Source organism: Symsagittifera roscoffensis, chromosome 9 (assembly GCF_963678635.1).
Source record: "Symsagittifera roscoffensis chromosome 9, txSymRosc1.1, whole genome shotgun sequence".
In the NCBI taxonomy this organism is placed as follows: Eukaryota; Metazoa; Xenacoelomorpha; order Acoela; family Convolutidae; genus Symsagittifera; species Symsagittifera roscoffensis.
The window spans coordinates 34085266-34101414 of NC_087070.1; the positions used below are offsets into that span (position 1 = coordinate 34085266).

A 16149-nucleotide genomic window follows, 5' to 3' on the forward strand; every position below is an offset into this window, starting at 1 on the left:
CTGAAAAAACAAAGCGTTTTTGTAGGCTCACAGGAGTCAGGGCGGTCTTTCCCTTGACAACACTTTTTTGGAAATTGAACTAGTAGTAAAAATTATTACTTTTTAGAAACGTCTCAAACCCATTCAATTTCAAAATACCTGTTTTTTATCGAAGAGAATTTTCCAAAACTCAAAAACGGGGTTCAACCAAAACCACAAAGTTAGAAAAAATTAAACTTTCTCAGAAAGGGGAAGTTTCTCAAGGATGTTACATTTTTCTAACCAATTTTAAAGCGTAGCTGCTTAAGCAGGCACGTGTCCCACAACCTGTTGCCTCAATTAAACACTTAATCAGAATCGATAAAAATCAAAAATGTTCGAAAAACTAATGAGAAGTCAAAACAATGTTTTTCCTAACGCCATAATTTTTATAAGGGATTTGGACGTGGAAAATAAAAAATCTAAAATTATGGGTCGAAATTTACCCCACAGATCTTTTCGAAGATTCAGTCTTTGTACTCAGTCTTCATATTGGTACAAATTTTTTCTATTGGTACAACTTTTTTCTATTGGTACTATTGGACGCGTACGCCGTCTGTCTATTGGTACAAATTCACTTTTTGGAACTCAAATTAGTAGCTCTTGAGAGAAACTAATATTTATTATAAGAGTCTCCAAAACGAAACAAATCCCATGCAGTTTCAAAAAACCTGTTTTCTATAAAAAAAAAAATTTGGACGAAACTATGTATACGGAAGAACTTTCCACAATCTGTTTTCTCCATTGAACCCAAAATCCACAATTACTTATTAAATTAACCAATTTTTTTTTAAATTAACAACATGGATGCTATCAGGGTAAAACACTCAATATTCTTAATGCCCTTCATCATCTTTCAAACTGATTTTGAAAAAATTACTTAAACACTCAAAAATGTTTCAATTAAAATAATGAATTTTTCGAAAAAATTTCCTCACTTACTATGATAATAACAAAAAATAACTTTAACGTTTAGTAAAACAACAATATTAACACATATATTGCCTCATTTCAAATAGGAACGATATATGCGCTGATTAAAAAAGCGCGTACACATTAATACGTTTTTTTTTTTCAAAAAGACTAATTAAAAATCAAAAAGGTTCTATAAAACCAGCACAAATTTTCAGAAATATGGAACAATGCTGCTCGCATCAAGTCAAAATTCTGATTGATGTGACTGCCCTTTTACTGGTCTCGATTAGTTGGTGACAATTTTTTCCTCCCTAACGGCAAATGTCAAATAGTTAATTTTTTATTTTAAGTCTAAGATGAACCCGGATTGTTTGCACCAACGAATGAGTAGCAAACAAAAACTGCAACAAGTGACGTAACAGATCAAAAAAATTAGGCTATTTATTGCTCTTCAAAGTCCTATTTGAGAATAAGTGTTCTGACTATCAAATATATTAAGGCTCCATTTTTTCTCGAGCTGTTTATTTTTTTAGTCAAAAAGTTCGTCGTTCCGAATTTTCAGGTTAAGCTTCTTTTTGAATCATTTCTGACCCATCTGAAAGTCATCATTGCCCTGGGCTATAATAGAAAAAGATTATTCGTTTATGCTATAAAGGTCAAGTGACTGTTCATTTTGGTTTCCATGGTCCTTGACGACATGTATATTCGCTGCTAACGTTGGTGCTAATTTACGTAGGACTATCTGTCAAATTTTATAAGATTTAAGTTGATATCTCCATTCGCTTTTTGCCATGACATTTTATTTCATTCACATCATACTTTTTTATTTACATTGCAAGATGACTAAGGGTCGTGATTTTAGTCTTTGATTCTAAGTCCATCCATGTACCATGTGTAAGATACCAGAAACTAAATTGATCCCTTTGTATTTTACATAGCTTCATACAAATGGGGAGGGTGGCTAAGACGCCACACTTACCCTCACCCTAATCCGCTCTCAAGTTGGCCCCTCAGGTTCTTCCCTTTGGTACTATTTTACATCCATTTTCGGCCAACCGCTCCTAAAATTTGTCTCCGTAGGTCAAAAAAATTGAAACAATTTTTTGTTGCGTTTCAAAACGCTACGCCCGTTACCCTCCCAAACGACCACTTCAGGTTTTGACCAATAATCGAGTTTTTTGGTGCGCTCCCCCTTCAAAATTAGTACAAATTGGGGCCAAATTGGTAGTATGATATTATGAAAGGGGAACCCTTTGGGTGGTAAGTGGGTTGAATATCCCTGAGGCGGGAGGAGGCGTCCACCCTAAACCCGCTTACTGCTACGCAGACACATGGGTCTAAATTCTAAAAAGATAAAAGACATTTTATTTCAGGCAAGAAATTATTATTCTAATTTTGTTTTTAAATTGACAACAAGCACTAAAACTAAACAATTTTACAAAACTATTCACTCACATAGTTTCGAAAGTTAACACTTTTAAATAGAACAGCAAGTTAAATAGAACATCAAATACAAAAAAGAATTTCAAGTCTCCTGCTTTTTGGCTTCCTAACTATGATAGCACAAACTCAATTGAAAGCTATGACATGGTTAAGAAAAAAGAGGATAAAATATTCGAGTTTCTGCAAATTTGCTATCACTATGTTGTATGAAGAAATTACTCATGGATAGAATATTCGATCTTATCAAAACAAGAGAGCACCTAGGGATAGAAGATTTTGTTAAATTAAGTATAATTGGAACTATATACTAATATTCACTCAAAACTAATATTCACTCAAAGCAGCAAAACAGCCATAATTTCACAGTGATTTTAAAGAAAAAAAAACCATCAATTTCATAAATGCTCCATTCGCATAGAAACGAGAAATTGATCAGAAAAAAATTCCGCATTTCTTCGAAAGTCGGAACAAAAAATGGAAGAACCTTAATGAATGTGATATTAGTATAAATTCTTACATCCATCATATATTAACTAAAAGGACATCAACCGTACAATTCCCCCGCCGCCCCCAAATTGGTTTAGGGGGGGGGGATGGAATATAGATTTTTCAGGAAATACTTTCGAGAACACCTTAGATTTATAGAAAAAAGTTTATCTAGAGAAAATTGATTAAAAAACGATAGTTTAGGTTATTAACAGCATTCAAATGCAATTCCACATTAAAATTGTGACAACCAGTTTTATGTGCGCGTTTGTTCGAAATTTAATATGTGGCTAGGGGGAAATGCTACGGTTGGTCACTACTTAGGAGGGGGGGGGGGGGGGAGATTGTTTGGTTGATCCCAAAAAAGAATGATTAAACTTAAAACGTGGAGCACAATTGAAAAAAAAAACGCATTCGCAACTGATTCAATTAGACTTAGTTATAATATTAGGCTGAAAGTAGAAAAGTAGACAGGTCAGTCAAAATCAAAAAAAACTCAATCAGAATCGAGTTAAGAAACACAAACGTAATTATGAAAGCAGAAAGAAAACTCCCTGTCTACTTATTGAGGAGGAGGGGGGGGGGGGGGGGGGGGGGTTCTCGTGCTTGAGACCGAATGCTTGAAAAATTTGAACCAATCAAAATCGCTAAGCGTTTCTATTGGCTAAATGCCTTTCTCACAAAATCGAAGTCAATATGTAGAGAAAATGGTATACAATGGTATAAAATGCTAGCAAAAGACGTGATTCAATTAAATAATTATAACAATTATTTACCAGAAATATCAGCCTCAAATGGTTTTTTATGACATTGGGCCTATTATATTTCACAAAACAAAAATGAAATTAACCAAATCAATACAAACAATGTTATTCATCCGAGTTGAATAAAGAGAAATAAAGAAGGTACAGCTTCAAACTTACAGATGCTTTTAATGATATCATTTAGCTCAAACTAAGTCATATTCCAAAGCCTAAGAGTGAAAGAGTCAATTCGAATTGGATAACTGCAACCAAAATAGATGACAAAAAGCTCAAGTATAAAAATAAATGCTCAAGTTCAACTTGAACAGGTTTATATTTATTCACGAATTTGAGTTTTTTTCCAGTTTTAGACAACTTGCGGCATGGAAAAGGGTGTATCGGCTTTGATACTGTATTCGGCTTGAAGGGCAATCTGCATAAATATTTGCTCCAGAGAAGCTGTGTTTACGATACACTCTGCCAGCTTATTCTCCTTTTTCAAACCATCCAATTGGGCGAAGAGCTCACTTAGCTGAACAGACTCTTTTGGTATGTTGAAAAACATGTGTTTGTGCAATCCGGCTGAAAAGGTGTATTGCAGTTGAGAATGGGGGAAAAGTCGGTTGAAATCATTTTCGTCTACATGAACTTCATTATTTGTCGAGTCGGCTTGGTCAGCAATTAAATTGGCGTCGGCTGTTCCACCATTTTCTGCAGCTTGGGCAGTCTTGTCCAGGACCTTCACTGTAACTGTGTAGAATTTGCCATGTTGCGCCTTCAGATTTAGAGGCGAATCTTCACAGAATTGAGTGCCTGCATTCATTATGCAGATTGTGTCAGCCGATGCCTCACATTCTATAATCACACCCACAACTTTTTCCATTAATTCGGTAGAAACTTATGAATCCAACTTCGGATCTACTTATGAATCTCCTTTTTGAAATTTCCTCTTTTTAATTATACCGCCCAAAATTCCTAACGTTAAACGGGCTAAAATTATCAAATTGTTTATTGAGTTTCTGTTTTTTTGGGCCGTATAATAGAAAAGAACCCTTATTTTGTGTATTCTATGTTCAAACCATGAAATAGAAACAAACTAAAGGCTGACTTAAGGAAATAAAATTATTGGCTACATTTTTATGCCAATTTCGACTAAGCCGAATCAATGCAAAGATAAAAGATTGTGTCGCGGCTGCGAATTAGAAAATTGAACGAATTATTTATAAAAGTTCCAGACGAGAAGTATACAGGATCATTTCATTCGGCTAACTTTGTATCTCCTGTTTAACAAAAGCAAAATTGTTTCACTTCCCGCTTGAACCCCTTCGGCTAGTTTATGCTATCAGATTAAAGGCTACTAATTTCAGCTCAAGATGTTGAAACTTTGATTTTGAATGAAATAAATAATGATGCGACGGTTTCTCAAATACAAATTTTATTTAAAAAAATATGTGAAACATAATACATGCACGGGGATTCTAAAGTAGGCCCAAAGGCGAAGTTTTCGATACACACAAATGCTGAAAAAATAGCACAAAGTTTCAAAAAGTCAACAATAGAAAAAGCATAGTCAACAAACAGTTGGAAAAGAGGAGCGCAAGGATACAGAAAAAAAAACTTGACTTGATTTTTCTGAAAAAACGTTCGAATTTCAAAGTAAAAAAGTTATAAACATTACCACTGAGGTGAAGCTCCGCTGCGCAAACACTAGCCAGAACACGACAAAAAGCAGCTCAATAAAATGCAATAATAAAAAGAAAAAAAAGCATCGAATTTTAAAAATCGGATACGTCTCGTATATCGGATACCTACTAAGAATCTCACACACTAACATCTCAGCCACGGACGCCTCATTGATGACGACCACTAGCCACAAATAAAACAGAGAACAGATGCTATACAATTTCCAATGCTACCAGCAAATTTCCATATAAGCGACACGTTCATAGAACACTTTTATTTGCGAGTTATGTAACAAAATACAGTAGGTTCGTAGTAATACATTACGCTGATCGCGAGTGTAAAGAACAACTTATGATAGACACAATCTATGCAATTAATGAATTTGCAGCAAATTTAAACAGAAATCACTTGAAAAGCATTCAAAAAACCTTGCAACAGGGGGTTGCACAGATAACCGCTTTCCATTCAAGCGCATAAAAAACAAGCGGCACATCGCGATTACAAGCAAAATACGGCTCTTCAAAAGATCTTCTAAAATGCTGGAAAAAAAGCTTTGATGACCAAAAAAGCTAGCCAACTACGGGCCTCGAACAACAAAGCTGCAGATTCTGAGCCATTCGTACTCCCCACTAGAAAAAGTTACTGTGATAGTAGACAGGTCCCAACCCAGGCAATTATACTAATTTCGCATGTAATTATTTGAAAATCTGTATTCTTTATGTATTCTCACCAAATAAGCAGTATGTTACTCAAAGTAGAAATTGAACACAAAAAATATGCGAGTGAGCTTGGAGAGAAGGCGGACTGGTCCTAAAAGAGGCATTAAAAGGAATCATTTTTTCCCCTCAATTTATCAATTTTAAGATGCGCCATTTGCAGTCAAAACTATTCATGCATTCAGATATAATTTAAGCGGGTAAGTTTTCGAAGGAAACAATTGCGTGTAGATAGTGGAATGGAATTAAAAGTTAGACAGGCACCTTCAGCGTCATTTTGGTGGTGAAACATTAAAATACTGATATTCTAACTCTGGATCAACTGGAGATGCAAACTGATACAGCGTTCACTTGTTGCAACATGTTAAATGCAGTACACATTCTAGTACAGTTAGAACACTAAAAACTAGAGCTTACTAGTAAAAATGCACTAAAAATAGGAACTAACGCAATAACCTTCAGAATCACATGCATTGTCTAGACAAAAAAATAAATTACATGTAAATGAAAAGTACAAGGAACTAAAACGAAGTAACCATCAAAGCAATCCAACCGGGGAGCATATTTGAGTGGCAACTTGACCTAATTTTCAACGGAAACATATCTGAGTTGATTAAATTTGTTCTACATTGGTTTACAAACTCTTTAACTGATGATTGATGACGTAACGTACACACATGGCTGCGAGCAGTAAAAAAGTCCTTTTTGTGCTGTGATATAAGTAAATGACGTCTCATACAGCATATATCTCTTTCGGTACAATCCCATTACGAAGAGGTTTTACTAATTATAGCTAATGATAAAAAAGTTGTGGAAAAATCCTTGAAAAAAGTTATCATCCCCACCCCGACCTGCAATGACTTCGAAAAGTACAAGTAAAATTGAAAAATTATACGTTTTGAGACCTATGCGTATTGAGCCGTCTTAAAATGGTTTCTGATTGTTGATATGTCGACATCAAATGGCATGCAATGGCTAAATTGATATCAGCATGAATTATTCATTTGCGATCCTCATTATAAATTCCCCTTTTCATTTGCCTCATGTTTACTCCAAAAATAAAAGCGAACCTCAGAACACAAAACAGCAATAATTTTCGTTTTCTTGTATTTACTAAAATTATTCAAAGACCTCTTTCATTATGAGAAGCAATTCTTTCTTGCAGCTCTAACGACATTTTCTATAAAGCAAAGCGCACAAAATCATAAAATTATTATCATTTCCTGTTTTATTGAGTGTCAATGACTTGCCAATTTACAGTGCTGATTTAGATTATGCGGACAAAATGAACATAACTTAAACTTTGAACACACGTTTTTCTCAAATTGCGTTAAGATTAGACAAAAAGTGAAGAGAACAAAAGTTGCTTAGAATTTCATCAGAATTAATATGGTGCAATTATTTCTCCGAAATTCGCAACCAAAATTTTACCCCAAAATGGGTCATTTTGGCTTTTTTCCACTAATCAAGAATTACGCTGAAACTAGATTGTTAATTGATGACAAAAATATATCACAAGAAGCCACTTACACAGCCCAACAAAGTTGTAGAAAGGTTGAATCTCCAAAAAACCTGTATAAGAAAAATTTTTTTAGCGTGATAGTCAAGAAACGTGATTTCTACAATAGAAAACCAAAAACTTTTGCTTAAAAACAGATTTTAAACAATTTACTCAAATTTTTGGAGATTTAACCCTTCTAGAACTTTGTTGGGCTGTGTAAGTGGCTTCTTAAGATAAATATTTCTCATTAATTAAGAAAGTAGTTTCAGCGTAATTCTTGATTAATTGAAAAAAACCAAACTGACCCATTTTTGGGGTAAAACTTTGGTTGAGAGTTTCGCAGAGAGAATTGCACTATTTTAATTCTGGTGAATTTCTAAGCAATTTTTGTTCTCTTCACTTTTTGTCCAATCTCAACCCAATTTGAGAAAAACGTGTTTGAAAATTCAAGTTTGGTTCGTTTTGTCCGGATAATTTAAATCAGCACTGTATTCATCACATAATGCAAGTACCATGAAGTGACATAACGCAAGAGTCATGAACGAAAGGAAACAGAAAACACTTGAATTGCTTTCGAAGTTCAAAGAAAAAATTATATGGCCTCAGAGCCCTTTCTCTTTGAATTTGAAAAACAATTTATGATTAACACTTTTTTTGATAAAAATAACCCATTTGGAAAAACTGGATATGTAAGTTTGTTTATTATTCCGCTAAGAAATCCGAAAATTAAGATACACTCTCACAAATAGAAGCCAATCACATTTTTAATGATTTTTACCCGGAAATGAGGTGAACTTAAAAATAAACCAATGTGAAACCGCGAAAAAGCAAACTATAGCGTGAACAAATGATCACAAAACTGAAAACGCAGAAAAATCATCAACTATAAAAGAGTATTACTACGTTCAAGACTGTTAACAAGAGAAAAAACTAAATGATTAAAAAACTAAGAATTGATTTGAAAAACAAAGTTTGATCAAAGGAGAACAAAATATTTCATTCACAAATTTTCTCACAGAAAATTAGCAAAGCATATAAGCTTGAGACAATAGAAAAATAGACTTTCAAGACAATTTCACGATAGACAGTTTTTTGACACAGAAAACGAAGTTGGACTTCTCAAACATCAAAGACAAGCAAAAAAAAGGAAAAGGACAAGAGAATGAACAACCTAAGGAAAATCATCTCTGATCCAACGGCAGGGCCTTCAGATTTAAACATTGTCAACTGACAGTTGGAAGAGTAATGAACGCAAGGTAATTGAAAAAATCCCAGCTTCCGAAGGGAAAAATAGATAACCTTGAACCTCTTGAATTTTCTAAAACATATTTTTTCATAAAATAAACCCAATTTGAGAAAACTGGATCAATTAGACCAAATTTTTTTTTGCTGGGAAATGTGAATAATTCCCTCTTCGAAACTAGAAATCGATCACGTTTTTGGTGAATAAATTTCTACATTTCCCTGAAAAAGAAATAAAACAAATCACCAAGACTTTTTTTAAAAATCGTCACTCCGTTCGCTACTCATAATGAATTTGGCAAAGCATTTTTCACTCAAATCCTCGAACAAAAAAACTTAGACAATGAAAGCATAGCCAACTGCAGCTGGAAAAAAGCAATGAACGCAAGGATATAGAAAAAACACTGCCTTGTTTTTTAAAATAATCTCAGCTTCCGAATTTGGAAGAAATAGGTGCCCTTGAAAATGTTCGATTTTGAAGCCGACCGGTCTCAAAACTCTGCCATAGCTGCACAGCAACGGGATTCTCTTGTAGTTCTAAAGACTGCAGAAATAACATCATAGGTTGGGTCTTTCCCACAAGATTTCAGGTCCATCGTAGAACGCTCCGGTATGTTATCATATTCAAGTCTTTTTAGTCGGGATTCAGATTCTTTAATAAAATTTCGAGAAAAGAAAATCTAAACCTTTCAATATTTCGAATTATTTACCGTGAAAGAGGAGGATTTCACGGCAAGCAGTGGTTATCTCAGTTGACAACTGTTTTACCCTTATTCAAGCTACCATCACTTTATTTTTGCATGTCATTTCAATCAAATCACAAAACCAATAAATGCATTGAATTCTTTGGTCGCCAAATGTAGAAATATTTGCACAGCAATTGTCCAAGCTTGCTTTAAAATGAAAACCGTATAAAGTTGAGCTAAAATATCCTAAAACTTCAAAAAATCAATACAAAGGCAAAGCTGAGCTCGCTAATACTAGGGAGAACACGACTAAAAGCAGCTCTATAAAAGGCAATAAGAAAAAGTCGAAAGAAGTCTCGAATTAAAAAAATGGGCTACGTCGCTGACTCGATGTGTCCTAGAGACTATGAGTCTCGCACACTAACCACTCATCCAGGGAAGCTTAGCAAATCTCAAGCCACAAATCAAATAGAGAACAGATGCTATGAAATTTTCAATTATACAGATGGTGATTATAGCAAAAAAGCCACCAAATAAGTGAATACTTTTAATTGCGAGCTAGGGTAGAAAAAAGAAGGTTTATACTAATAAACTAACGCTCGCAAGCTCTCTAGTGGAATCGCAAACAGAAAAGAGATTGAAAAAGTGTGTTTACCAAAATAGTAACCGCTCATTTATATTCTCTATGAGTATGCGTTGAAAACACCGTTGTCCATGAAAACTATCCACTTTAAATTTCATCGGAAAAAGCCCATCTTATTAAACAGAGATATTTTCTAACCTTCCATTGTATGTGAACTGATGACAACTGTAGATCCCTGGCTCTTAGCTTTTCTGATCAGCTTGGCAAAGTTCAGCCTTGTCACCGGATCAACACCTACAAATAAAATTAGAAGATAAGGTTAGATATGCTCAAAGTATAAGTTCTCTTTTAATGCATTAAGTAGTAGATAGGTGAGCAAGAGTGGGGGGAGGAGGAAGACCCCTATGTTTTAAGATGGGGAACAGAGCATCCGGTCTTCCAGCTATGTATTAACATTGGGTATAGAGTCTACAATGTATTAGGATATGGAATATCAATGGTAAGGTTTTATGGTTTGTGTGATGGTAAGATAATGGTAAGAAAAACGATTTTTTTTGGATTTTGTGTGGAAATGTCTAAATTTTTCGCAAAAATTTCGGCGCGCAATATCTAACTGTTGAATATTACTGGTTAATTACGTGTAGGTTGCGGAATTAGGATTATGTAATTAATTTTTTGATACATGGTAAGGAACTGATAAGAGTTTTTGGGCAAAAAGGAGATTTTTTATCCAAATTTTTTCGAAAAAACTTCAAAACACGATAAAATTTGTTATAATTCGACCTATTACCTAATTTCTTGGATAATCCTACTTTCTATCTACCTGAAATTATGCTCAAAACTACTGAAACTTCGAAAAAGTCAAAGTATTTGGATGAAAAAATTGCGAAAACTATAAATTTTTTGGAAAAAAATATTGCAAAAGTATGGATTTTTCCACAATTTACAATCAGTACATTAAAATATGATAAAAATTACCACAATGTTAGCTGAGAAGCAGGTTATATAAAGTTCTGAATTTTCAAAGGCAAAGCTCATAATGGCTTCAAAACTACTGAAACTTTAAAAAAATTCAAACTTTTGGGAAAAATTGCAAAAATTTAAATGTTTGGTAAAAATTGCAGAAATCTCATAATTTTGGTTAATTTTTTTGTTGCTTCTGATCTAATTGAAACAACAAACGTACGTACAGAGTTTATAATTGAGCTCAAAATTTATTTTAAACGGCATCATGTTGAGACAATGGTACAAAAATTTGAATAAAATTTTGGATTTTTCTAAAATTTTCATCCAAAATATTGAAATACGATAACTTGTAGCATAATTTGAGCTAAAAAGCGGGTTATATAAAGCTTTCAACATAAACAAGAAAGCTCATATTAGCTAAATCAATTTAGAAACTTCCGATTTTTCGGGAAATTAGTGAAATTAATCGCAATTTTTGAGAAAGTAAAAAAAAAATTAATGAAATCTATCCAAAATTTTCCATTTTCAACCTTTTATTTGGGTGATTAACTGATTTCTGTCCAATTCGGGGAGAATTGAAATGAGACGCTCAATTCAATTGAACAATAAGAGCAATATTTAACTCCTCCTCAGTTTTTTCTCAATGATTAACCCAAAATTGAAACCCAAAAAATGAAACCCAAAAACTACAACTTCTTTCACGTTAATAAGAATGAATTTCAGATCATTGATGAAAACTGAACAGTTAACTGCTAAACTTGACTAAAAATGGGATGAATTTTTCTTGAAAGTTTATTTGATTTTGGCTCAAATTCAACAAAATCTTCTTCATAACTGATGAATATCTCTCTGTTGCTTCTGCAACATAATTTTCAAGTTTTTCTGTAGAAATGTTCTATGTTTTAACGTTATTCTTGTTTACTGCTCAACACACGTTTTCACTAATAACACAATTTGCAAGAAAATTTAGTCAGAACTGGAGAATTTAGGAGGAAAATAGATCAATTGAACAAACAATTTGCTGGCAGGGATGAAATTAGAACTGATACTGTCTGATTATTGCAATAAAAACTTTAAAGGCATCCTAAAGGTTCCCTCTTTCAGTTGCTACAGTAAACTATTTAAGCAAAAAAAAACAACTTTTGGGATCAACAATTATCACTTTTCTTGCAAAACAGTTATTAAATCCGTTTTTATTCTTAATTTTTGACGGAAGTTTTCAAAAATATTCAAGTGAGAAAGAATCGGTGCTAATTAAAGCCTCAAAAACATATGTAAAAACTAGAATATAAAGGTGTATTTTTACGATTTGAGATCAAATTAAGAGCAACGCTATTAGTTATGATCTGAACACCTTCGGAAGTAGAAATACGCAAGGGAACCTAGTTCCGAACATCTACAATATCTTAAAACTTCTAAAAGAGCGCGTCTCGTAAAAATAATTTAGCAAAGGAAATCAAGGTGCAAACTCGAACAATTGTATAATTTTCGAATTTTTATTAAGCAAAAATTCTAAAGTAAAAATAATGAAATGTAGATCTTGAAAGCAAGTTTTTGATTTATGCTTCAAGTATCTTCTTGCAAAAGATGTCGGATTGGGTTTACTTTACAAAAATTATCCTCAAAACATCTGAAGTTTTTGGTAACTTCATTTTCATATGAAGTTACCTATTTTATCAATTTATAACAATTTTTTCTAATACAAATCTTTGACACTTTTTATGTCGGATTTCTTCTCAAGATATACTCTATAAGCTAAATTTTAGTAAAATTATCTCAAAACTCCTAATGAATTAAAACGAGTTTCTTTCTCATTTTAGCAATTTCTCAGTTTCTGCTTCAACTACTATCTAACAATTTAACCCAATTTGAACAAATATTTACTTTAAAATTGAATTTTAGATGGAAAAATAAATCGTTTCAACGAACGTTCAATAATCCGAAACAGAATTATAACCATAATTCCTCTGTTAATTCTTTAAATGATTTTCTTAACCTGATAACTTTATATTGCTGTTTCAAATCTGATTTTCTATAATGAAGTAAAATTTTGGTTGAGAATGATGTATAGGTTACCAAAACGATACATTTTTTAATCTTTTCAAGATCAGTTATCAATATCTTTTCTGAAATCGACAAAAAAAACAGTAGGCAACCATAATTCTTAATAAATCAATTCCCATTATCTGCTTAACAACGCACTACTGTATGAACACTTCTACAAGCACTAAACCAGGAAAACTCTAAAATAGTAACTCCACAAAACCTTTCATTTAGTCGATGTTTTATAAATATCCAAGTTTTTACAAATTTTAAGCAAATACTTAACCACTCATTAGCGTATGTTATGCACTTATACTACAAACTTATCGCAACAAAGTCTCCGCAAGCTTGCAATCAATGAAGTTTTTACTGTTGATTAAAGATTTTCGGATCGATTTTTGCTGTCTTTATCATCAATCAAAACCTTTGATTAAAAAAATAATTGACAGATCAGGTATTGTGATGAAAACACTGTATATTTTTTACTATAGTTTTTCAAATTTATCATAACTGTATTTCAGATTAGTATAACTTATTATTGATAGTGATTTCTATGTTTTTAATTAAAAAAAATATTAACTTTACCTTCTCTTGGAGTGTGTTTTGAGACTGCTGAGCACATTATTTAATATTATGTTGACAAGAAGAATGCTTCTTTTTGATATGATTACTAAGTTCCTCGCTGCTATATGTATAAAACTTACAATTAGAACACTTTGAAATGTCACAGTGCTTTCGATGTCTTGACGCATCTTTACATGTGTATTCTCTGCCAAATTCAAAACATGCAATTCTTTCGTTTCTATTCAGTGACTGCATCTTTGAGAAAAATCTAGAGAAAAAATGGGAAATTAGGAATGTCCCAAAATTTTAGATAAGAAGAGCTGAATAGCCTCAAAAATGAATACAAGTAAACAAAAGCAGCAAAGTTTTCAATCAATTTTTAACATGAAAAAAGAAATCAGAATGGATAACATCCTAATTGGTCAAGTTGAAAAAAATCATCCAATCTAACCATGGAGTTTTCAGAAGTTCTAATATCAACCAATCACAATCGAGAATTACTTATAAGGAAATTTTTCATCTTTTTTTATATCAACCAATCAGAATCTAGCTTTATTTATTAGGAGATTTTTATTATTTTTAAATATCAAACAATCAGAATCGAGCATTCCTTACAGTAATATTTGTGGTATTAACCAATCAGAATGAAGTATTCACAGATTTTAAAAAAATTAATAGATCAGAAAAAAACTGTTTACGAAACTTCCCAATCAGTCCATTTTATTGAATTTTTCTGACAAAACTAACATACAAATTTGATACCAAAGTGAGATAATTTAGTTTTCTTGTCTGGTTTATATTATTGTTTATATTAAGTTCTATTTCTAACCAGTGAAAAAAAATACCAAGATATACATTTTTGTTTTCTTTTTGGTATATTGTAGTATAAACATATGGAAATCTTTCAAAGTTGGATAACCGATTAAAAAATATTCTGACAAATCTATACTTTGTATTTGTATCAAATTCAAAACAGTAATCGAAATAATGTTCCTTGTCTCCAACTTTTGTTTCATAGGCTCTTCCGTTCTTCTGTTTTTTACTGATAGACCACTCAATCTGAGTAAACTCTTCTAAATAAAAACATTGTTGATAAATCTGGCAGTAATCTTCTTTTTTGTAATCTTCTCTCCATCGTTTTAACAAAATTATTGAACTTTCTGTGTTTTTATACAAGTTAAAACTAATACAATCTCCATCGACGTCATCTGTCCACCAGTCTTGTAGTTTTTAGCTGTTGTTCAATTTTAAAATCTGATGAGTGTCCATTTCAGACATTGAAAACGCTTTTGATAGAAACATTTTTCTTACTGAAATAAACAAAGAAACTTAAAAACTCGAATTGTTTTATTATTTTTTATTTATTTTGTAATAAAATTAGCCATAAAAACTTTTCCATCATTTAGAAAATTGTAGCCAATCAAAAACTCAAATTATGGCAAAAAAATAGAAAACAACCAATTAAATACAGAAATACAAAAAATAATAAGGTTTTCAACTAGCTTCTTGTTTGTAATTTTGTTTAAATAAGACAAAATTTACTTAAATTTAGAAGAAAAAAAAATTTTCTGTAACTTCATAAGCAATAACTGAAAAACTAACTGATAATAGGTCAATGTTTTATGTCAACTTCGATTATATTGTATGTTTTGACTGACTTTTCCTCAGATATTATAGCTCTAAATATACACTTCAGAGAGAAAAAATAGTTTTGAACCAATAATATTTAAATTAACAAACATACAAAACATCAGAAAGCATTACTGAGGCTTACAATTATCAACAAACAAAAAGTCTCCCAATAATTGGGCCTGTTTTTTTAAATTTATTCAAAGTATAGTTAACATATGCAACTTGTTTCGTTGCTTCATTCTCTTTTGCAGTGAAGAGTCGAATCTGAATGTAGGGAGGTTTGTTAACATTGAGCTTCTTGATTGTGACACACACCCTCATACTGCATGTTGCTATTTCGTATAATCTATTAGAGATGTCGAGCTCCTGATCCATAGTTGATTCTTTACCAGATTTGCCTTCATATATAGGTACGTGTCCAAGGTTTTCAGCATCGTGAATAACGGTATTCCGGATTGTTGATATTGCTTCTTCTTTTTAATAGATAAGTTGGGTTTTTTCAAATTGTCCCAAATCATTAATTTTTTTTAGTTTAAAGTACGGTTCAAAATAAATTTTCCCCTTGTAGGGTTTTTGGAACCTAACAAATCGCCCAATTCTTGTTTGATTTTTTGAGAATTCAATGTAATTGGGACTAGTATCTTTTGTTGAATACATTTTTGAAGAGCAAACTGATCAGATGAGGAGAAATGAGAGAAATGATTTTGAGATTAAATGAAAATGGAATTAAGCAGTATGAGTCATCGCGACTTCCATATATGGAAGTAGCACCAAATATGGAAAGATTTTCCCTTTAAGAAAACTGCGTAGGGGTTACTACTACTACATAAATCCACAATTTTCTGCAAAAATTATTTTTCCCAATTTCAGCCGTTATGTGTCAAGCTCTTCCCAGCTTTTATTCAGATTATAATAATGAATCATTGTT

At 32.3% G+C, this 16149-nt stretch overlaps 1 protein-coding gene across 1 annotated transcript in view; it reads right to left on the bottom strand.

Annotated features, from left to right (window-relative positions):
* Nucleotides 1–3448: 3448 nt before the first annotated feature.
* Nucleotides 3449–16149, bottom strand: part of LOC134853883 (ABC transporter ced-7-like) — a 44649-nt gene continuing 31948 nt past the window's right edge. The window contains exons 4-5 of the mRNA XM_063869840.1: nucleotides 10215–10310; nucleotides 3449–4460 (exon numbers count right to left, since the gene is read on the bottom strand). Coding sequence (XP_063725910.1) covers nucleotides 3973–4460; nucleotides 10215–10310 — 584 coding nt within the window. The 3' untranslated portion in view covers nucleotides 3449–3972. The remainder of the gene's footprint in view (nucleotides 4461–10214; nucleotides 10311–16149) is intronic.